The following is a 24,089-nucleotide window of genomic DNA, read 5'->3' on the forward strand; positions in this document are numbered from 1 at the left end:
GAAGTTGACTGTGTCCGCACCTACGCTGCGGCGACAGTGCCCGCTCTCAGAGAGGAGACGCCTGAAGATGTAATGGATGTTGTCGAGGCCGAGGAAGCAGCAAAGGGAAGCGAAGACGTGGGAACCTCTGCGGCATCCGTTAACGTGGAAGCACCGACCATCACCGGCAAAGAGGCGGGTGCTGACACAGGAAAACAACAAGAGTCGGCAACCGGGATGCCAGCGGCGTCTGCGAACGAGAACGCACCCCTTCAAGACGCAGGTTCTTTGAAGCCTGCGACGAAGGTGACCATTGTTACGGGAAACGACGTTCGGTCAACGAGCGCCGGCAGCGCACCTAAACGCCCGCATACCAAGGCAGGAGACGGGAGCGAACAGCAGACCCTTTAGAACGACGATGAGCAGCCTATGAAAGCGACCCTGAACCGGCGACCTCCTTTCAAGCCACGGCCCAACATCGCGGCGGGCAGGAGGCCCGAGGAAAAGCCACCCTCGCAGCAAGTCGAGCCCGTAAAAGATGATGGAGGTGGGCATTCTGGAAACGTCTAGCGCCATGATAGACGTGAAAGGTAAGCGTCATGCTCCCGGCCTCCTTCCAATGCATGATTACGGCGATGGATCAGTGTCTGAACGTTGCAACGCTCAATGTCCGAGGGTTGGCTGGTAGAAGGAAGCAAAGCCAAGTACTACGCCTTTTACATAGCAAAACATTGACGTGCTAGCAGTTCAGGAAACTAAAGTGGAGGGAGAGGAGGAGACAGGGAGCATGGCGCAGCGTTTCACGTCGCGGTACGAAGTGGCTGTTAGTCACGCAGTGGGCACGTCGGCTGGGTGCCTTCTTCTTGTCAAACGGTTGCCAGGACTTATAGTGCAGGCCGTGATTTCGTCTACGTGCGGAGGGTTGATTGTTTGTGACCTGGTTTTGCATAACAGTGAATGGCGCATTCTCTACGTTTATGCACCGAATGCAGCTGAATACAGGCTCATTTTCTTTAAAAACATCGAACGATACTCAGATTCAACAAGGCAGCTGATAATTATGGGTGACTTCAACTGTGCTTTAGGCGCCCGAGACAAAACCTCTAACCGCCCCTTTAAAGATGCAAGCACCGATTGTTTGTTGCAGATGATTGCAGAGTTTTCATTAGAGGATGTTGCTGAGTGCTTGGAGGGAGCACGCAGCGTGCAATGCACCCATTTTCAGAGTTCTAGTCATGCTCGACTTGACCGAGTTTATTTATCGTTGGATGTGATACCGAAGTGTAAAAATTATTCTGTTATCCCAATGTCCTTCTCCGATCATTGTCTGGTAAAATGCACCATAGGAGCTAGAAGCCCAAGCAAAGGTTTTGTGTGGGACCTTTGGAAGCTGAATTCCAAACTTTTAGAAGACAATAACTTAATCGAAATTATTGTACAGAATCTAAATGAAATAAATAAACGACCTAACAGCAGCATTGGGGAGCAATTGGAACTGTGCAAGCAAGACATTAAAATGAAAGCGATAGAAAGAGCCAGCTGTATTCGCCATAACGAAAAGCGAGACGAAGCAGGCCTAAGATCAACATTAAAGAAGTTAATAGCGCAGGCGTGTAAGGAGCCGGGGGTTTACAAAGAGGACATCAGAAAGATAAAAAAGAAAATAGAATTATTAGACGAGGACCGATGTCGAGGAGCGCTCGTTCGCGCCAGGGCCGAAAGATGGGTCGCCGGCGAGACACCCACTAAGCGGGCTCAGGGTCTTGAAAAAGCCCAGGCTCATCGAAATGATATAACCGAATTAGAATGGAACGGAAGCCTCGTGACAGATAAGAACGACATTGCACGTTCGTTCTTCGACTATTATTAGGAGCTGTTTGTTTTTCGGGACATGAAGTTGGAGACGTTTAAGCAGGTGTTTCTTTCCTCCTTGCCACGACTGGATGCCACCACAAAAGAAAAGTTAGAGCAGCCGATTTTCGAGGACGAGGTTGAACGCGCCATTGATAGTCTGAACCCAGGAAAGTCGCCTGGGCCGGATGGTTTGAGCGCAGCCTTTTATAAAGCATTCAAGCCAGATCTGTCCCCATTGTTTGCTGCAGTATTTAACGAAGGCTATGAACTTGGTGCACTCACTCCTTCGTTCGCATCCTCACACACAGTGTTAATTCCTAAGTCAAACCAAACAGAGAAACTAAAATTTGTGACGTCATACAGGCCTATTTCATTAACAAATGTGGATTACAAAATACTAATGAAAGTTTTGGCAGCCAGGCTACAGAAAGCGATAAAACATATCGTTGGCTCCCACCAGACGTGTGGTATAAAGGGCCGGTCCATTACAACAAATATTCATAAGGAGGGATGCGTGCTGGAATGTTGTGACGTTGCTTGCGCGAGGGTCGCGCTTCTTCAGCTCGACCTAGAAAAGGCATTTGACTGTGTTCCACGTGATGCATTGTTTGCAATATTGGATTATATCAATGTTGGTTCTATTATCAGAGAGGGCGTAGCCCTGGCGTGCCGAAACTGCACAACGCGATTGATTGTTAATAAAGTACTAGGGGAACCCATAAATGTGCGGCGTTCGGTACGTCAGGGTTGTCCCCTCAGCCCTCTTCTATTCTGCATTTATAGCGAAACTTTATGCCTGTCTATTATGCAAAATCCATGTGTTCAGGGCTTTCAACTGTACATGTCTGAGGTCAAACTTTTGGCGTACGCTGATGATATGGCAGTGTTTTGTGCGAACAAAGAAAGTATTCGCGCCGCAGTTGAAGTTGTGAAAGATTTTAGTGCGACCACAGGAAGTCCAGTAAACTGGGGAAAGTGTCTTGGCTTCTGGCACGGGGCGTGAACATCAACGCCTGACTTTTTTGCCAACGTTACATGGGTTACAGCACCTTAACCACTACTCCATGGCGGGTTATGGTTACAGTGGTTATTATTCAGTATATGTGGCTACTTTTGCTCTTTCGTACTTTGTATATTTTCCTTGGCTGTAGAATTTGTGGCCGTAATTCACCGATCGCCCTTTAAACACGCTGAATATCTTTGCAGGCTCACGAGGGTTCACAAATGTGCCGTACCTTTATATTGCGTCGCTTTATTGAAGGCAAACCTCACGATATCCTAATTTACTAGTGCTGATGTGTTTTCCATTGTCTACGAACGCTTGTAAGGTTTCTTACATACAGAGATATCCGGTGCACTAATACTTGTAATACTGGGCGTTTTAGCTTCACGTGCTACCAGCGGAGCATCGATGTCAATGAATACACTTCCGACTGAGCGGTTTCAATATGTAAACATTCGAGAACGCGTCGCCTGGTGTGCGGCTATCTGCGCATCTTTCGATGGTCAGCGATGTTTGTTTATTTTTTCTCGAACAGTTTTTTGTCATCGCTAGCGAAACGATACGTTCGTGCTTCCACTTTCGCGTTGAAGGCGGCAGATCTTCAGTCGCAGATATGAAGACGCACAGGAAGATCGTACCAGCTGCAGCGACTGTTGTACGCGCAATAGCGACGCGACGCGCGTATATGCTTGCTAGCGCACACTTCGACGGCTTCGCATTTTCGAGGTATTTGGGAAAAGAAGCGTGTCCTTTACATACAGAATAGCTGTATAATATATTTGGTATCATGCTTATTTAGTGCGCTCGCGTGTCCGGTATCGTCATTCTGGTTGAGCTTCGTCAATCGGCCCGGCTTCTGTTCAGAAGCGGAATACTCTGCCCAGTATCAGTTCCAGAAATGACGCGTTCGTCCGGTTTTTGGGTAATTGATACAGGCTGAACCGAAATGAAACCGCGCGGAGCTCTCATTCCGGAAATTTCTGTATGGTCCGTGGCCCTTGTTTCAGAAAATAACTGGACGCCAGGCTCTAAAAAGCATGCAGAGCTATAAAATAACTCCACTACAATTGAAAGAGAAAAAGAAAGAAAAAGAAAAGAAAAAAAGAAAAAGACACGAAAAGAAAAAAAAAACTTTACATGTGCTTCGAACTTCGGTCTTTTCAGCCAGCAAGCAGGCACTTTATCACTACACCACGGCAGTTTTTTTTTCTTTTTTTTATTTATTGCATAGAAAAACTTCCGTAGAAAGGAACAACTCTACCTAATTAACCATGTCCATGTCTAAAGTTACCGGGCTGCTTAATACGAGCCCGTCATATCCCCAGCCCGACAATGCACAATCATGAGAACATCAAAAGTCTGGGAGACATACACATGCGTCTAGATACGGCATCCAGTTTGGAGGTTCTTCACGTGCAGCATATACACTTCTCACCAAAGCACACTGCTCCCGAAACACGGATTTGCACGATCTTGGTGGCTCTGCATGCCTGACGATCATGCGGCTTTTCCAAAGGCTGAACAGTCCCATCAACACAAATAGATCGTAAGGCACGACAGAGTTTTTGTCAGGAGGCAAAAATGTAATTGTATAAGGCGTAATTTCAATGTCCTTTTTAAGAGTTCTTTGTAGTATGTCCCAAAAGAACATAGCATCACGGCACAGAATAAAGCAATGATCAATTGTCTCAGGCACGTTACAGAGACGACAATTTACCGACCAGGGCACAAACATCTCCTTATTGTGAAGAAATGTCTTGACAGGCTACGTCGCTGTATGTAATTTGAAAAAGAACGTTTTTGCAGCTGCCTGAATGCACATTTGCCTCACACGCTTTAGAACAGTGATGTCCAAAAACCCCAGATAATGCTGCCGATACAACGGTGTAGGGAACAAAGACTCAGTGAGAGCCTGGGTCATCTGCTTTCTCGAGAGGCTATACAGGTAATCTACAGAGAAACGCACAGTGAGAAAATTGAAAGTGTCAGCAACCTCCTTAAGGAATCCCCATAAACGCCCCTCACGAGTCTGCCTAGTTGGTGCGAATAAGTAAGGCAAATGTGGAATAAGACGCCTAATGAGCACAGTTACAAGAAACGGATGGTTTGCCGATTTGAAAAAGAAAAAACGGGAAACAAGTTGATGCACAAACAAGTGAACAAGGCCCACTCCACCAGACTCTAAGGGAAGAAACAAGTTGTCACGCCGCATGGGCTCCCAATGAGAGCGCCACACAAATGTTGCAAATATTCTGTCTATAACTTGTACTTTGCTCCTGGCACAATGCAGGACTTGAAGGACATACGCAAGCTTTGCAAACAGAAATATGTTACAGACCTGTGCCCTAGCAAACACTGAGAGTTCCCTACCCATCCAAGCTTGCGTTTGTCGCCGCGTAGGTACGATTTGTGAATCCCAGTAGGCTGCGCTGTTACGAACTTGGTGCAGCGGAACCCCTAGGTACTGAAGAGGACTACAGTCCCAGCATATGCCTCCAAACTGGCTTGGTCTAGTGCCCCAGTGTCCTAACCAAAAACCTTTGGATTTATCTATATTTAGGGCCGCGCCTGATACATCGCAGAACTGTTCAGTCAAGTGTAAAGCCTCAAGTACACTCTGTTTGTCAGAATAAAAGAGGGCGATATCATCCGAGTAAGCTAAAATCTTAACTTCACATTGAGCCAGAGAGAAACCACGGATGGCTGCACTGTTAATTATACTGAGACAGAGGGGTTCCAGATATAAGCCAAACAACAGTGGAGACAGTGGACATCCTTGACGAACAGATGATTCCAGTGGTATTGGTTTCGTTAGCTCCTGATTAACAATTAGTCTTGTATACGAGTTCATATAGCACAGCCTTATGCCTTTGAGCAAAACGTCACCAATGTTTGCATTCTCCAAGACCGCGAACAAGAAATTGTGCCGAACTTTATCAAACACCTTCGCCAGGTCAATTTGAATCAGAGCTACTTGGCCTGTCTCATCTGATACTGTCTCGATTACTGAACGTGCAATATGGATGTGTGTTTGAATACTGCGCCCTCTGATACCACACACCTGATGCGAACCTATCAAGTCCATGATAACCAGCTGCAAACGAGAACAAAAGATCTTGGCAAAAATTTTGTAATCAACATTACAGAGGGAAATTGGACGATATCCTTCAACAGTTTTTAACCGATTAGTATCTTTGCTTTTGGGAATTAATATTGTGTGGCCTGAATAGAAAGTGGGAGGCAGGAAACCCACATCATAAGATGCTTGGAATACTTCCATCAAAACAGGCGTTAGGCAAGGCGAAAATGTTTTATAAAATTCGCTAGTAATACTATCTGGGCCAGGAGATTTCTGGTTCTGAAGGTCTGAAATGGCTGATTTAATTTCTTCCAAAGTGATGGGTCCCTCTACTACAGCACACTTCTCATCGTCTAGTCGAGGAAAGTTCACAAGTAAGGAATTATAATCGAAACCCTGATTTGGATCTTTACAACTGCCGAACAGCTTTCGATAATAATCATAGAAAGCAGCAAGAATACTAGGAGCATCACTATATGTGCAATCACCATACTGAATTTCCAATATTTCCTTCGTAAGAGCATTCTCTCTTTCATCACTGAGGGCCCGACGTGAAGGTTGCTCGTCAAGAAACCTTCGAGTCCTAGATCTTATTAGGGCCCCCTTGTATCTTTCCGTCGCAAATTGTTGAAGCTCTGCCTTTACGTTATTAATTTCTTCAACATAGGCACCCGGGCTAACCCTCTCTAGCTCATGTAGCTCAGTTAGAGTGCGCCCAAGCTCACGAGGGTGGCGTCTCTTTAGGAACGCGATTCTTGCAGAGGCTTCAATTGCAAGTTTTTGGTTTTCTGTTTAAACAAGTCCCATTTTTGAAAAACTGACAGATCATGGCGGGACCATATGTCTTTCAAACAAGTAGGCACAGCACGCTTAAAGATTTCACCTGAGAGCAGACAGTTATTCATTTTCCACAGTTCCCACCGAGGGTGAAGTATCTGCCGTCTGTACCTCCCTACCTGAAGAGACACCATACAATGGTCACTGAAGAAGATGGGCCGCACCCAGTAACCAAACACATTTGCTAACTTGTCTGCAGAAACATAAATTCTGTCAAGGCGGGCATTAGAGGAGAACTGAAAATGAGTGAAATGAATACTGTCGCCTTTTTCCTGCCCCACATCCACAAGGTTATATTCACAAGCCAAATCGTTAAGTAATGCAGCACTAGGGTCATATCTCTTACATAATGCTGATCGGTCCTCATCCCTACAAACACGATTAAAATCTCCCAACAACATAATTTTGCGATCTGTGCACAAATGATTAACTAATGAACGAATAAAATGCCTTCTGTCTCGCTGTTTGACAGGGGCGTATACACAAATAATTCGCCACTGCACACCTGAGATTGTGAGGGCACAGCATATAAGTCGTCCCTCGCCATCTATGCAATAAGACATGGCTGTCATCTCTAGTGTTTTGGCCAGGAATAGCATACACCCTCCGGACAAGCCTCTAGCGTGGCTAACAATAATGTTATATTCCGGCAAAAACGGCTCAAGAGCAGCTTCCGTCGCTTCATCGGAGGACAACTTTGTTTCCTGAATTGCTGCTACAGACACACTCCATTTCTTTAACAGATGTCTTAACTGCTGCTGTCTCCGACGATTACGCATACCCCTGACGTTAAGGGTAGCGACTTGATATGCTGCGACGCTAGCCATTTTTGGTACTAGTCCTTTTAAACATCTTCCCCTGGAATGGGGTGCCCGGCCTGCATATTGGCGGCCTTTCGGGCAGACATCGCCCTCCTCTTTAAAGTCACCCTTCCTGCGGCCTCTACACAGTGTGCCATCTGGCCAGCACCATCGATACACACCTCATCATCTGCGGGACGCTTCAAAGGCACTGTGCTGTCCATGTCCTCCTCTGAGACACTCAAGGCTTCGGCCCACGAACCTGATTGGAGCACATCGCTCGGTGCCACACTGACAGCCGACAGAGAACCGGACGCACCAGAGATCGGCGCCACAGACGGCTCACTGTTACCCTCCAACGACGAAGGAGAATCAATGACGAAGGAAGATAGGCGAGCATCCACTGGCAGTATCTTCTCCGTTGACTCCACAGGAGGCATATCCAGACGTCCTTCAATGACAGGTGGTTCTTGGGCAGCAAGCGCAGCACTCTGAGTGGCACTCACAGGCGGGCCCGGGTCCGGCGGTTTTGGCTCTGAAGACGCTGGTTCTTGATGACGAGTCACTGCAGATTCTTTTGAGTTGATGTGAGGTGCAGAAGGCTTCTGGTCCCCATCAATTTGAGGTTCACGACCTAACTCACCAATTACATCAACAACCTCTGACACATCCATGATATGTTCGGACGCCACGTCATCTTCTCGTGACCACTGGCCTTGACGCAGTCCATCGGCATAACTTAATACACAGTTCTCCATAGTATGGCCAAAGCGCCGGCACTGGGTGCATCGAGGCGTTCGGCACTGACGCCGTACATGACCAACCCGGCTGCATCGAAGACACAGTGGAGGTCTCCCTGAGATAAGCACTAATGCCTGCACCCCATAAACATTAAGAGTGTGAGGAATTGTACTTGCTGACACTCCGTCCTTGAACGTGAGGGAGATTTCACGGTTCGCCGTTTCCATGTGCTCCATCCCTGGGCACCGCCACTTTTCACGCTCCACAGATTGAATCGATCGATAAGGCTCGAAAGCTTCCACAATCCTCCGGTGCTCCATATAGCGGGGAAGCCAAAGGAGCTTAACCTTGACATTCTTTGTATCCGGGTCGAACACCATGCACCGAACTCCTTTCACAGGGAACTCTGCTTTGTTAATTAGCTTCTGCTTTGAAGAACTACTCTCGCAGGTAACCATCCACACGTGGCTCAATTGGTATTGACCAATGCACAAAATTTCCCGGAGGTCCAAAATCTGTGCAAGTGCGTCTCGAAAGTCAGGTGCTCGGTACGGACGACCCTTAAGGTCGGCATGCAGGAAAACGGTATTAAGGACAACATTACCGGTGGGCAGGCGTGGAAGGACAACTTTGTACGTTTCGGTAGTATCCTGAGGAGTCGAAAGACCTCGACCAACGGCCGATGCGCTGTTTCCAGCAAGCAACATTTTCAGGCTCCGCCGCCCAGAACTACACCACGGCAGGATACGGTGGTAGTGGTTATATTTCTCCTTATGTAGTCGACATTGTTCTTTTGTAGTTTGTGTATTTTTTAGAGTGTACAATTTGTGGTCGTAATTGAACTATCGCCCTTTAAACATGCTGAATCTTTTTACTGGCTATCACGGAGGGCTATCCGTGTCCCGCATCTTTACAATGTATCGCTTTCTTGCAGAAAAACCTCAGAATGTCACAATTTACTAGTGCTGATGTGTTTTGTCATCGTCTTCGAACGCATGCAATGTTTGCTACATATAGATATATGCGGTGCACCAACATTTGTAATACTGCTTGTTTTAGCTTCATCTCCTGCCAGCGGAGCCGCGACGTCAATGAATTTACTTCTGACCAAGTGTTTGGCATACGTAAACACTCGAGGAAGCGAATCCCGATGTCCGGCTGACCTGTGCATATTTCGATGGTCAGCGATTTGTTTCATTTATTCTCGAGCGCATTTTATCGTCGCTAACGAAACGCTACGTTCTTTCTTGCACTTTCGCGTTGAAGGTGGCAGATCTCCAGTCGCAGATATGAAGATGCACCGCAAGATCGTACAAGCTGCAGCGACTGTTGCAAACGATAAAGCAAAACGCGATGCGTGTATGTACTTGCTAGCACACACATCCACGGATTCATATCTTCTAGGTATTTGCGAAACAACGCGTACTCCGCATATACAGAAAAGTTGTAACGTATAATATGTATGGTTTCATGCTTATATAGCACGAAGGCATGTTCCGACGTGGTTATCCTGATTGAGCTTCACGATCCGCCCGAATTGTACTCAGAAGCGGAAATACTCTGTCCCGTATCAGTTTCATTCATATCGAGTTTTTCCGGTTTCTGTTAAACCGGACACGACCTCTCCTGTATATGAGCTCAATACAATTGGTCCGCCCTGTTTCATATCCATACCGGACTGGGATGTCATACATAATATGCATACTGGAAATGGTCTGCCCTGTATTAACTCGATACCCGACTGGACCGTCCGGATTGAGATTCATACCGGACATGACCTGTCCGATATAAACCCATTTAGGCTTTATAAAGGACTGGTCCGCCCTGTTTCTTATTTATACCGGACTGGGATGTCATGTATAAGATGCATAATGGAAATGATCTGCCCTGTAATAACTCTATACCGGACTGGACCGTCAGGATTGAGATTTATACCGGACATGACCTGTCCGATGTACCACCGTTTAAGCTTCATTCAGGTTGGTCACACTGGTATGAAACTTATACGGAATAATACAGGACCGGTTCAAGCCCGTTTGTCGCGATACGGGATTTTTCAGTAGGGTTGGAATCCAGTTTGTTACCCTAAGCGACCATCGGTTATCCTTTCTTCGCACTACATGTCCTGCCCATGCCATTTCTTCTTAATTTCCACTAGAATGTCGGTAACCTGAGTTATTTCTCTGACCCACTCTGCACGCTCAGTATCTCTTTTTGTTCCCCCTACCATTTTTCGTTCCATAGCCCTCTGGGTTGTCCTCAACTTAAGAACTGTCTTGGTTAGCCTCCATGTTTCAGCCCCATAGGTGAGTACAGGTAAGAAGCAACCGTTATATACTTTCTGTTTTAGCGATACCGGTAAGCTGCTATTCATAATCTGTGAGTGCTTGCCAAATGCGCTCCGTCCCAATCTTATTCTTCTTGTTATTTCCTTTTCATGGTCTGGATCTGCGGTTACTACCTGTCCAAAGTAGACATATATATGCCGACTACTTCCAGTACTTCGCTATCTAATGTAAACTGCTAATCCTTCCAGAGGCTGTTGAACATTACCTTAGTCTTCTGCATATTGATTTTCAAGCCTACCTTTCTACTTTTCCTGTCTAGGTCAACAATCATTATTTGCAGTTCATCCACAGAGTTGCTTAGCAAGGCAATGTCATCGGCAAATCGCCGATTACTAAGGTATTTTCCATTAACCCTTATCCCTAACTGCTCCCATTCCAAGTCTCTGAATACTTCCTCTAAGCAAGCTGTAAATAGTACTGGGGAGATTGTGTCTCCTTGCCTAACACCTTTCTTTATGGGAATTTTGTTACTTTCTTTATGCAGAACTATGTTTGCTGTGCGGCCTCTATATATATCTTCCAGCACTTTCAAGTACGGCTCGTCTACCCCCTGATTTCGCAATGCCTGCATCACCGCCGAGGTTTCAACTGAGTTAAATGCTTTTTCGTAATCAATGAATGCTATGTATAAGGGCTGCTTATATTCCGAGCATTTTTCTATCACCTGATTCATGGTATGGATATGATCGATAGTAGAGTATCGTTTCCGAAAACCTGCTTGATCCTTTGCTTGATTGCAGTCTAAGGTTGTCCTGATTCTATTAGCGATTACCTTAGTAAATACCTTGTACGTAAAAGACAGTAAGCATATTGGTCTGTAATTTTTAAGGTCCTTAGAGTCCACTTTCTTATGAATGAGGATAATGTTTGCATTCTTCCATATTTCCGGTACCTTCGATGACATCAGGCACTGCGTATACAGGGTGGCCAGCTTTTCTAACATGATATCCCCCCCCCCCGTTCTTCAGCAAATCTGTTGTTATCTGATCCTCTCCAGCTGATTGCCCCTTTTTCATACTTTCTAATGCTTTCTTGACCTCGTCCTTCGTAAGTGGTGGAACGTCTGCCTGGTTTTTCCACCGCCAATCTCCTTACGGTCCTGACTACTTTGGTTACTGTAGAGATCTGTATAGAACTCCTCGGCTACTTTGACTATCTTGTCCATATTCGTGATGACGTTGCCCTCCTTGTTCCTTATCGCATACATCTGGTTTTTGCCTATGCCCAACTTCTTCTTTACCGCTTTAAGGCTTCCCCCGTTCTTTACAGCATGCTCAATTTTCTCCATGTTATACTTCCTTATATCGGCCACCTTGCGCTTATTGATTAGCTTTGATATCTCCGCCAATTCAATCTGGTCTGTTGGACTGGAAGCTTTCATACTCTGGCGTTTCTTAATCAAATCTGTCGGCTCCTTAGACAGCTTACCGGTTTCCTCTATAACTATCCTACCACCTACTTCTACCGCACATTCAGTAATGATATCTCTGAAATTATTTTTCATTGCTTCTACGGTAACGTCGCCATCGTCGTTTTGGGCTGAATATCTATTGTGTAGCGAGATCCTGAACTCTTCTGCCCTCCCCCTCATCGCTAATTCGTTGATGGGTTCCTTTCTTGCTACTTTGTTGCGTTTCTTCTTCAGATTTCGGCTAATTCAGGACCTCACCATCCTGTGGTCACTGCATCGCACTTTCCCGATTACCTCTACATCTTGCATAATGGCGGGGGTTGAACACATTATGAAGTCAATTTCATTTTTAGTCTCTCCGTTAGGACTTTTTTATGTCCATTTCCGCTTCTTCCGTTTGCTGAAGAAGGTATTCGTGATTCTTAAGTTATTGCGCTCTGCAAACTAAACTAGTAACTCCCCCCTGCTATTCCTAGAACCAATGCCATAGTCACCTACTGCCTGGTCTCCTGCCTGCTTTTTCCCTACCTTGGCATTGAAGTCGCCCATTAGTACAGTTTACCGCGTCTTTACTTTTCGCATTGCCGATTTTACATCTTCGTAGGCGCTTTCAACTGCCTGGACATCATAACTACATGTAGGTGCATAGGCCTGTACAACCTTCAGTTTATATCGCTTATTAAGCCTAATGACGCTGCCTGCCACCCTCTCATTAATACTATAGAATTCATGTATATTACCCGCTATATATTTAATGACAAGGAAACCTACTCTTAGTTGTCGCCTCTCTGGTAAACGTCGATAACACAGTACATGCCCATCCTTCAGTACAGTATATGCCTCATTCGGCCTCCTAACCTCACTAAGCCCTATGATATCCCATTTCATACCCTCCAGTTCCTCTAACAGCACTGCTAAACTAGTTGCACTAGCTAGGGTTCTAGCGTTAAACGTTACCAGGGTCAGTTTCCAATGGCGGCCTGTCCAGCGGAGCCAGGAATTCTTAGCACCCCGTGCTGCGTCACAGGTCTGACCGCCGCCGTGGTGAGTTGTCATTGAGCGTGCAACCCAGGTCGCCAGAGCCCAAGGACTCCTGGCCACGTAGAGCGGTAGCCCCTGCTGCCTGACTTCTTCCTCGTCAAATAAATGTTTATCCTCCTCCTCCGCTGCCGCTGGTGACTGAGGGCCGGGGTTTTACGGAGCTTATCATAGGAGGCTGCGGCCAATTACAGCACCAGGGTAGCCAACTCCTCTTCTGGTGAGGAAGTGCGATGCCGGAGGTGTTACCGGCATCAGCTCGCGCCCCAAACCTATTTATGCAATTCCATCGACACACGGATGTTTTTTTTTTTTTAAATCCGGTGGAGAATTGCGCGGCACCGGGATTTGAACCCCGGTCCTCTTGCATGCGAGACGGATGTTCTACGGCTACGCCACCGCTGCGCTACCTGACCCCCAATGCCGAGCTCTTATCACGGACTCGAGGTTTGCCTGCGAAAGTTATATGCGTGGAGAGGTGGGCACACTGGCTCACCGCTTGCTTTAAAATGCGGTCCGCAGCGCGGAACCCTAACCTAGGCGCATCGTGTGGGCGCCAGACCTTCAGGGACAACCGGTGAACAAAGCGGCAAACGCCACTGCACGTGCGGTTATCCTCCGGGTACCCACACTCCGATCCCAAGATGATGAGCTAGGCCGACTGCTGCTGCGGTTCTGAGGAATTATTGACGACTGAAGAGCTCAGCACAAAGGGTACCCACCTCCGGCGAAGGGGCTCGAAGACCGACGAACGCGTTCTGGGACCACTGCAAACCAACACTTTCTGGTTTCCGGTCCAGGCTGCTCGCTATAACTCAAATGTGAAACCTGAATTTCCTCACTAGGAATAGAGTCGTTGCTCTATTTCACATGGCGTGGGTATGCCAAAAACGTTGGGTGTGGGTTAGCTCTGGTTAACACTAGTTGAATCGCGAAAGCAACGGCTGTATGGCTACGCTTGTGGCCAAATGAAGAGTCGGATGCATACGTTCACTCACCGGTGTTAGATCATTTTTATGCCACAGCCGGTCCCACAGAGAACACACTCTTCCAAACAGGTTGTTCGTAGAGCGGCGGTGAAACCTCGCTTGGCTGACTCATGGTCGGCGCGCAGACTTTGCACAAAAAGGGGACCTCTTTGTGCAAAGTCTGCGCGCCGACCTCCTTCGACGTCTCCGGGCTCAACGATTCAACCAGGGAAAGCCCTCATCCTTTTTTTTCTTGAGACGTGCAGCGCGTTCTTCATCCGTTTCTTATGCACGCCGTCACCTGAGGGTTTCGCTGCACCTGCCATTTGTGGCTACGGCATACAAGTGTGGAGCGAAAGCTTTGGCTGCAGGCGAACGAGCGTTACAGCAAACACAACCCGCGTTCGGTTGAACGCATCAAATTTCACCGGCGCTGTAGGTGGTGATGGTAAAGAAATTTATTATATCTAAATATGGGGACACTTAAACACTGCCTTTAAGACTATGACGCGAGAGCATATGGGCTATTTGACCACATATAAAGTCACGCTTGAACCAAGCCGTATGAACGTACCTTAGTGGCCTATAAGGGTAACGTGAATACCAGGGTTCTGGCAGGCTTATTATGACATAACCGTACCATGTGAAACAAGAGACCGAAGTTGGCAGCTTCTGCAATTTGCGGCTACGGCATACGAGCATAGGCGACGAGCCGAGCTGGCTGGCGTAGAGTTGCTTTCGAAACAATACAGTCACCACTTTCCTCTCCATCCCACCCCCACTGAAAAAATTTGGGATGCTTTCCTTCTGGGATGCTCGTCGGTCGGGACCCGAAAAGCCCTGGCCCGCCGTTCGCGAGGCGGCTGGCATTGCGGCGGCCCGGACTTTGGCTGCTGACCAACGGTGGCAGGCGTTCACCATCTTCGTCAGGTCTCGTTTTCTTTGATGCAGGAAATAAAATGTTTCACAAGCAAGCAAGTGATAAGCTTGTAGGCAAAGAAAATGCAACGCACACACTTGCCGCACAATCGCAAGACAGAATTCACGAACGCCACAGATTTATTCTGCTGTTTCACCAGGAGCCGTTTCGCAGTTTCCTTCCTCAGTCAAACGCGGCGTCTGAACGGTTCGTCTCGATTGCGTCTCTGTAGTCGGGATGTTGGGGCCGTTGCAGTCTCTCAAGTGCGACTTCAATAAATGGCGCTGCCAGTTTTGATGCTAAAACATTAGTACGCTATATTGTCTCCTCAAAGTCTATAATCAAAATGTGTCACAGGATTTTAACTTCATCACCTTGTGATGTCAGCACTCATGACAGCTAGTGAGTTGTTTGTCAAGGTATATAGTATTTGAATAATTATCGATTGATTAGTTTTGATAAATAATAATTACAATAAGAATAAAAAAGTAGAATAACGATAAATAATTGCTAATAATAGGATAACAACACATAATAGTAATGATTGTTAATGACAGTGGTAAATAAATGATTAAAGTTGCAAGACATAAAAATAAAGGTGAATGAACTAAGCATTAAGTAAAATAATATAAACATAACAAAGGTGAAGAGGGTACAAAGGTCGCGGCAGCGCTATTGCTTTCGCATTCTGCCATTGTATTTGCTGCAGTGCCCTCTAAGGTTTTTATTCTATATGGATGGGGCTTGAAACAATTCAACAAAAACGCACATTTTACGACAATTACTGTGTAAACATCATTTTTAAGCAATCTTTTCTTATTCCTCCAGACGAGCACTGAAATCGCGTCCTGTAACACAAGCTCATGTTTGCACACACTCAAATTTTAGGCCACCCAATCGGAGAACAAGCGATGGCATGGAAACGTTTTCTGGTGGCATGTAACCGTTAAAGTCCACGCTAGACCTTTTTGATCTGACTGGTTAAGAACGGTTGCCTAAAAAAAATTTGCCAGCTTAGTATGCATTTTCTGGTGCCTATGAGTTGTGGCGCTATCTGGAAGTTAATAAGAAATTTGCTATTGCAGCCCTTGCCACTTTAAAATCTCTTATTTTCACTATTCCCTCCCAATCACCTCAATATGTTACTTTTATTAATTTTTGATAATGCATCTCTTCAGCTGATTTTATTTCCCAGGTGGTTGTGCATTTGTCAACCATATGAAAGTCTGCAATTAGATGCACTTTCCTTTAATGGCCGGGGCGCCGCCACTATGCACGAACACCTGCATTTTGACCAATAAAAACCGCCATTCTCGATGCATAGACACAACTGCAAGTTTCACAACTGGTAGTATGAAAAAGCTTTGATTGACTTCTGCAGTGCCCTCATCGAATCCAGATTCCTGAACTGGTGTGTAAAAAAAGGTTAACTAAAATTACAAACTCTGCATGCGTGGCACCGGCTGAAATAAGTAGGGTGCCGTGGTGCTCTAACAGTGGCACTGATAACGAGGCACGCTCAGTCGGTTAAAATGACGTGACTGCTATATAGAAAATTTTTGAGAACCTAAGCACCCCTTTTAATAAAAAGTTTGTTACGGATTTATGCACCCCCTTTTTTGCTCGGAAGAGCGGATATCCAAGGCTGCCATGCATGCTTGCTCACTTTGTATTCGAGCCGGAGCTATGGGCGTCCCAAGGCAGCCTGACGTCCATGGCCTGATCTGCGGCCTCGAGTGTTGTTGCGTTCCAACACTAAATGACAGACGGCGGCGCTGAATGCGAAAACAGGACGAAAGCTACCCTGACACTCTCAGCGTGTTGACACGTTGAACTGGTATCGGCGGCATTCGACAAGTTTTACAGGCGTCGCGGGCGCTTTGTTTCGTTCGGTGCCAGTTTTTGAGAACCATAAATGAAACTAGGACGAATTCGTACGGAGCTACATACAGATCGATGATGAAGTGAATTGTAATCGAGTTTACAGACATTAATTGTTTGGAAAGTTTGTTTGCGAAGCAAATTTTTATTTCTTGCGCTCGATATCGCCACGAAGAGAAAGGAGGGAAAGTGTGTGTGTGTGTGTGGGGGGGGGGGGGGGTGGCACGCATTATACATATTTTCGAGTATAAGTAATATCCCCCCCCCCCCCCACCACCAAACATCCCCGCCTCGCACTTCCGGCATCGCGATTGTGAAAGCAGGAGTGTTTAGAATTTGAGTATATGCCGTATATTAACGTCTGTATTTCTATACGATCTTATCAATAAGTAGGGTAAAGTTAGCAGAACCGATGGCGGCAGGCTCAGCGCAGAAAGCGGTTTTTAGAATTACAGTTTTAATGATATTTTTTGTTGTTGCAAATAGTTTAAACTTTGCATCTTGGGTAACGGGTGCACTACCCGTCAGCCGCGAAAATCTAGAAGAAATCTGTTCCGAACCCTAAACTTCGTTCAAGCTGGCACAGATGGTGAATTTTAAAAATTTAAAACTCGAAACCAGTTGTGGCAAAGAAAAGTAAAACAAAAAAGGTAGCGCATCGAGCCATGCGTTCGTAAACGCTTGTCCGCTTTCTTGATTTCGCTATAAAACGGATGTCACACGGGTGTAGCCCAGGACAAATATTTCTCAGGCGTAATTTTTCGCTATTTTTTGTTCCTCGCCTTCTCGCGAGGTACAAGCACCATAAGAGGCAAAACTTCTTTTGCGCGACAGCACTCCGCTGGTATAAAGGAAGCTTAGCGTCTGACTACGCAATCTATACCATTTCTTTTTTTTTTCCCTTTCAAACACTGTAACAGCTTTCTCTAAGCGACAACGCGACAGGCTTCGGGGTAACGTCTGGCGCTGAGCACCTCGATTCTTTTCGTGTCAACTCTTGTAAAACTGTGTTCTTGTAATAATATATAATTTCACCTATACAGATCATTCTGCTGTGACCGAATCTGTGCTATGTCAGCCTAAAGTTGGTCCAGGAGGAAGAAAAGTTCTTGTTAAGGTCGCAGAGAGCGCTGTCTAAAATATTTTGCTTTTCATGACAGCACGTAGAGCATGGTTATCTGTGATGGTAAGAAAAGGCAAAGAACAAGAACTGCACTTCCGTTCATTTCTTTTATTTTTTTTTTTGTTACCGGTCTTCAAAAGTTTTGCGAAGATGACCAAAACGTGGACGGTTTTGCGGGCTAGATGTTAAAGATCACGGGGGCTGAAACAAAGCATTTTCTTGCAAAAATGGTAGCGTGTTCACTGGGTTTGGAATTTTTTTAAAGAAATTTTTCAATGCCAGTCTTTTTTATTTTTACAGGGCAACGTTGGGATCCAAAAACATTTTGCTCATTTCTGTACTTTCAGTACGTTTGTTAGGAAGAAGGCCACATGATTCGGCAAGACGTATTAACAGTTGGCCTTATGGGTCGTCATTTCATGTCTGTCGGTACTCTGGTGGCTCTGTCATTCTGACTCTTATTTTATATTTCCGCAAATATAAAACTTCTAATCATGATACTTGTAATCATGATACATGAACATTATTTCCTTTGCCCTGCCGGGGTGGCGCAGTGGTTACGGCGCTCGACTCCTGTTGCCAAGGACGCGGGATCGAATCCCGGCCTCGGCGGCCACTTTTCGGCGGAGGCGAAAAGCAAGGCGCCCGTGTGCTGTGCGATGTCAGTGCACGTTAAATAACACCAGGTGGTCAAAATTTTCGGAATCCTCAAGTACGGCATCTCTCATACCCTGAGTCGCTTTGGGACTTTAAACACCACAAAAACCTGAACATTATCTTCATATCCACCCATCTTCACAAGTGAACCTTTCCGTCCAATATTGTCTCTTAAACGGCGACATTTTTACCCTTCAATTTTGATTATTATTACTGTTTTTAATTGAACCAACACCGCACACACTACTCTAATAAGAGCGTTTTATGAAAGTATAGCCACCTCAACAACTGATGAAGATATGGAATGTACAGCTTTAGTTAATTTTCGCTCCATATGAGGCGATAGTGTTTATTCATAGCGGAGTATCAAGGACTTATTATCAGTGGAATGCTGATTGAGTTATCCAAAATGTTGGGCAGGCCCTCTGAAATAAATTAGGAAGCGAAATTTCGTCCTAGATCCTAAAGGCTCCGCCTTCTTGAAAGATCCCCGAGCCGCGGTCTCGCACGATGAGAGACAAATCCAGTCTGTCTAAAAACACCAGTTTTTTCCGGATAAACAAAAAAGCGCTCAGCAGGGATACAACGCTAGGCGCCACTGCGCTGCAAAGCATGCAGTCGTGACACGTGACATAGCAATGAGAAGATTAAAACACAACGAGGGCTAGTGGGTATATTTGATTTTCCAGTCTCAGACTATTTTCCGACAGGTCTCGACTTCCGCTCTAACAGGAAGCAGCGAGATAGTCACTTCACCTTAAAAGCTCCCATTATAGGTTGTTTTTTCAGACGATTCCAACCGTCAATCACGACGACTCAGTTCTTTAGAAGAGATGCTGCGCGCACGGTTATCTTTTGGCGTACGTGTAATAAAAAAGATTGATAACAGAGGCGCGAATCAAGTGGTGCTTTTTGCAAAAAAAGCGTGACAAGCCTGAATGCGAAGCATTTTACAGAACTCAGTTTGGCAGGGATTGCTAGCCGTTGCTGCTCCCGAAGTTTCAAAAATGAGGCCAACTGACTGCGCCTGTGCCGAGTTTCGTCTATTCGTGCGGTCCTTGATGCGCCGCAGTTCCGGGCAGAGAAATGTGTTTGCAAAAGCAAATACAATAAGCGTTAGCAGCTCCAGCAGAAATCGGTTCGTTTGCGATGGTTTCGCACCTGGGCTTTCGTGTGCAGTGCAATTCAAGACAAGAAAGGAAGAACTAATATTAAAACGCCTTACAACTGCTTGCAGAGCTTGTTTCATTAGTTAGTGCACAATATCGTATGCAAAAACTTGGCTACGGTTTACCTCTGGTTAAACCTGCTAGAGTAGCGAGAGCAAGATACCCCTGGCTACGCTATGTTTCGCTTGAAAGTAAGACACACGGTTTACGTAACGGCTTGAGCTTAATTTTTTACGCCAATAGACAGTTTTAGTTTCACGTGCGTACAGAGTTACGTACGCAAACGTGAGAAGTCTACGTGCGCTGCGCGAATTTTGCCAGGACTACTTTTAGTTTCACGTACGTGGTGTACGTGAAGCAAAATGTATGGACCTTTCATACAAGACTCGAAAAACTGTGCGTACGTGTTATGCCGCGCCATCTAGTACAGATGAACCAAACTAATTTTGTTTAGTCGAGCTGCCTTGAACCGAGCCACGCTGCGGCCGTAGCCAAGAGTCGGTCGAATTGGAAATTGCTGTTCACAACGTCGTTGCTCTACAGTGAACAATTAGCAAGACGCACACCTATATGCGTCCACCGCACAGCGTGTCGCATGCAGTCTTCGAATGGATTGCATTCTCTCACGTCGCGAAGCATATCCAGATCGTCGCTTTTGGAAAAGCGAATTCACTGGGCAACAGAACGAACAGAACTCATGCTTACAACTTCACAACCTTCCCCCTACAACGGATTGGCTCTGGTTGGCTGCCGGCTTGCATCTGGCACTCTAGCCAAGTCTCGCTGAACTCTGGTCTGGCGTGACCTCGCGAGATCGTTGCTATGACGACGACAAACGCTTCTGCGTCAGGCTTAACAGCTGAAAAATCGTCCTTCTATCTAAAAAAAAAAAAAAAGGCTATGGTCACTTGAAACTTTACGCGAGGGTAAGATTGGGTAAGCTTAAAGCGAATACAACAGTTTAGAACATGATATCGCGCCGAGGAATTAGCGGCGAAGCTGTTATTGCTGTGAAGCGGGCGGGCAGGGCGTCGCCATGTTGTCAACTCTACGTACGCCAGCAACATGAAGACGCCAACGTGAAAATCCGAATCTCACGTACGTCCGTGAAACTCCCGCGGACTCTTCACGTTCTGCGCATGCGCACTGGTCACACGTAGGCGCTTCACGTACGTGAAGCTCCCACGTACGTGAAACTAAAACTGAAGACGCTCCGGTGATAAGTAAAGTAGTGACACTTTGTTACCACTTTGTCGATAGTATGGTTTGAATCAGCAGGGTTTCGCTGAAGCATTAAGTCAAGACTGCTGCCCCATTGCGTAGTGGTAGTCGGTTGTAGTTTGTTCAACTCCAGTTGACGTCATTCTTCGATGGCTTGAAGAAACGTCGGGTTGGGTCGGGCACCATAGGGGCACTTTTGACCGCTAAAGTTCGATGAGGCGCAAGCATCTGTTACTCGGTTGTCTTATACCCTCCATAACGGTACCTCTTTCTCTCTATTTTCCCTCCTACCTTCCTCCTTTTCCTTACGACTCGGTTAAGGTGTCCGCGGAGAATTGTGACAGATACTGGGCATTTTCTTTCCTGTAAAACAATTTGAAACGCCGCTGATACCTGCTGCACTGAGTCTTCTTCTAGTGCTGTATGGTGCGGCGTTCAAAGAAGCGCCAAATGAATGGCGCCGCACAGACGCTTGGATCGAACGCTGGGTGGGGTGAATGCAATGGAACGGATTTTTTTTTTTTTTTTTTACAGATTCTATGTGTTTGTGACTGTTGCTGGTCACTTGAGCGCCGTGGTCGATCCTCCGTCCAGGATGGAGCACTTCACTACTGCCATTGTGGCTCGCAGTACGAGAAATCTTTTAACTTCGCCTAGTGGCGTCATCACCAGTCATCACGTAATGACCGTTGTGATAATACATGACCGAATGGGACGCCATCATGACGTGACATCCGGTCATGACGTTATAGCTGATGACATCGCTATGTTATGACATCATAGCCAGTCATTGTCATTACTTATGACTACTTAGTCATGGATAAATAATACTAGTTAGTGAATAGTTTGTCATTAGTCAGTACAGCGGCGCCACCAGCTGTGCTACTATCATCCTCAGGCTAGAGAAGGGGAATTAGGATCCTTTCCTCACGATCGCGGGCGTGACGTAGAAAGTCCTCAGGTTAATTAAGATGGGCTACTCACGATCGCGGGTGCGGCCCAGAAAGTCCTCATTCTAGAGAATGAGAATTAAGGCGGGCTACTCATGATTACGTGCGTGACGCAGAAAGTGCTCAGTATAGAGAAGGAGAATTAGGATTCACTACTCACGATCTCGGGCGTGACGCAGAAAGTCCTGAGGCTAGAGAAGGAGAATTAAGATGCGCTACTCGCGATCCTGGGCGTGACGCAGAAAGTCTGCGTCACGCCCAGGATTGCGAGTAGCGCATCTTAATTCTCCTGCGCCACGCCCGGGATCGTGAGCAGCGCATCTTAATTCTTCTCTATCCTGAGGATGATAGTAGCGCAGCTGGCGGCGCCGCAACATAACCGCGTGTAATAAATACCATGTGTGAAAAAAAAAAAAAATGCCGGGCGTGGCACAGTTGGTAGGCTGGGGATCCGAGGGATGGAGGTGCGGTCCCCGGTGGAAAAGTTTTTTTTTTCTTTTTTCATGAGGAGACCGGCCGAGCGGCGCTGCTAGCTGGGGCGGGTGCTAGGCTAAAGGTCAGGGTGACCACAGCCAAGGTGAGACAACAACGAAAGCGCGACCACGGAGAAGAGGCGAAGCAGCTGGCGTACTGTAGCCATAGCTACAAAACACGAAAAGTACACAGAACGCGCCCGTAGAGTAACGCAAGATGGTGGCCACCCTGGTGCTGACGGATTCTAAAGTTAAAGCTCAGCTACGTTGGTCATCTGCTGAGAAGAGAGGAGTCGCTGGAGAAAGATTTTATGTTGAAAAAGGTTGAGGGTCTCCGGAGAAGGGGTAGGCAGCGAACGCGATGGTTAGATGGCATCCTCGAGGCACTGCAGATGAAGTTATGTGATGTTAGGAAGATAGTGAGAGACCGGAAAGCGTAGCGTGACATGGTCCATAGGGTCACGAAGAGTCGGACACGACTGAACGACTGAACTTAACTGATGTTATGTATCAAGTGCATGTATCCCAATTTGCCCCCATGAAACTCCGAATATTTGAAGTGCGCAGAAAATTTACTTATTAGGAAATATTTCCTTGTACTTTATAGAACTACTTCTGCATCTGCGGTGCCATGAACGTTTTGATAAATTTTTGCGTTTGAAAAGATTTCCTTAACTCCCGCGGTGTGTTCTGCTACACGGAATAAAACAAGCTAAATATCAGGGTTTACAGTACAGTCTTCAAATTTTATTGTTTTTATTCTATATTTTTGATCTCCGGACAAGTATACGTAACATATGTATAAGATTTATCTTATCCTGACATAGTTTACACGTATACGTGTGAGAATTGTTTTGGGTACCACTGGCTAAAAGTATCTGGGTTCGGAAAAGTTCTTGTCGGTGAACGCCTACAGACGATTTCCTGGCTCTTCGTTTGCACCCTGTATTCTTCCCGGCTTAGTCCAAAGTGCAGAGTAAATTATTTATAGCTCGATGGCTGTTACCTGCTCAGAGTGCACCTATGGCCAAAGCCTACCCGGAAGGTGAGACCGCGGACGGGCTCGTGGGTGCCTTCATTTCTTGAGAGCTGGGAGCAGGCTGTTGCCCATATAAGCCGAATTAGTATTTTATCCTGATGTCCAAGGAAGAAACCTACAGATAGCCGTCCCAATTTTGGACAGGCAGGAAAAGAAGCCATTTGGTACTTTTTGTGTATTCGGGAATGATTTTATTGTATTTACGATGGACGTTTTCGCTCAAGAGCAAGCATTTCCTTGCTTTCAAAAAATTTTTCCCGTAAAATTATAATATTTGATATTTGTACACAATATTTCTTCGTTGCTAAGGCACAGCTATTTATTTATGAAACTCCTGTTATTTCCCTTCATTTTGAGGTACTGGTACTCAGGATGTGTAATAACTAACTTAATAAAAAGGAATTCCTTACGCCTTCTAGAATTGTCCGTTTAGAAACGGTTACAAGTAGATAAATGTCTTCGAATATTTCCTAGAATTCCTGGATAAGGAAAATTGAAGTGCACAAACCATGAAGGCTATTTTCCTTTTCGAACTAGAGTTCATAACGGGTTACTAACATCGGCGGAATCGTTAGGTTGCTTCTGACAGTGTAAGAGTT

The 24,089-nt window shown here is 46.0% G+C and overlaps 1 protein-coding gene across 1 annotated transcript in view; it reads left to right on the forward strand.

Moving 5' to 3' along the window:
* The first annotated feature begins 408 nt into the window (after nt 1-408).
* LOC146190211 (uncharacterized) overlaps nt 409-24,089 on the forward strand; it is a 42,595-nt gene continuing 18,914 nt past the window's right edge. Inside the window, exon 1 of the mRNA XM_084599744.1 lies at nt 409-526. Within this exon, the coding sequence (XP_084455870.1) occupies nt 409-526 (118 nt within the window). The remainder of the gene's footprint in view (nt 527-24,089) is intronic.

This window comes from Amblyomma maculatum, chromosome 4, assembly GCF_055883805.1.
Source record: "Amblyomma maculatum isolate TAMU_Amacu chromosome 4, ASM5588380v1, whole genome shotgun sequence".
Classification (NCBI taxonomy): Eukaryota; Metazoa; Arthropoda; class Arachnida; order Ixodida; family Ixodidae; genus Amblyomma; species Amblyomma maculatum.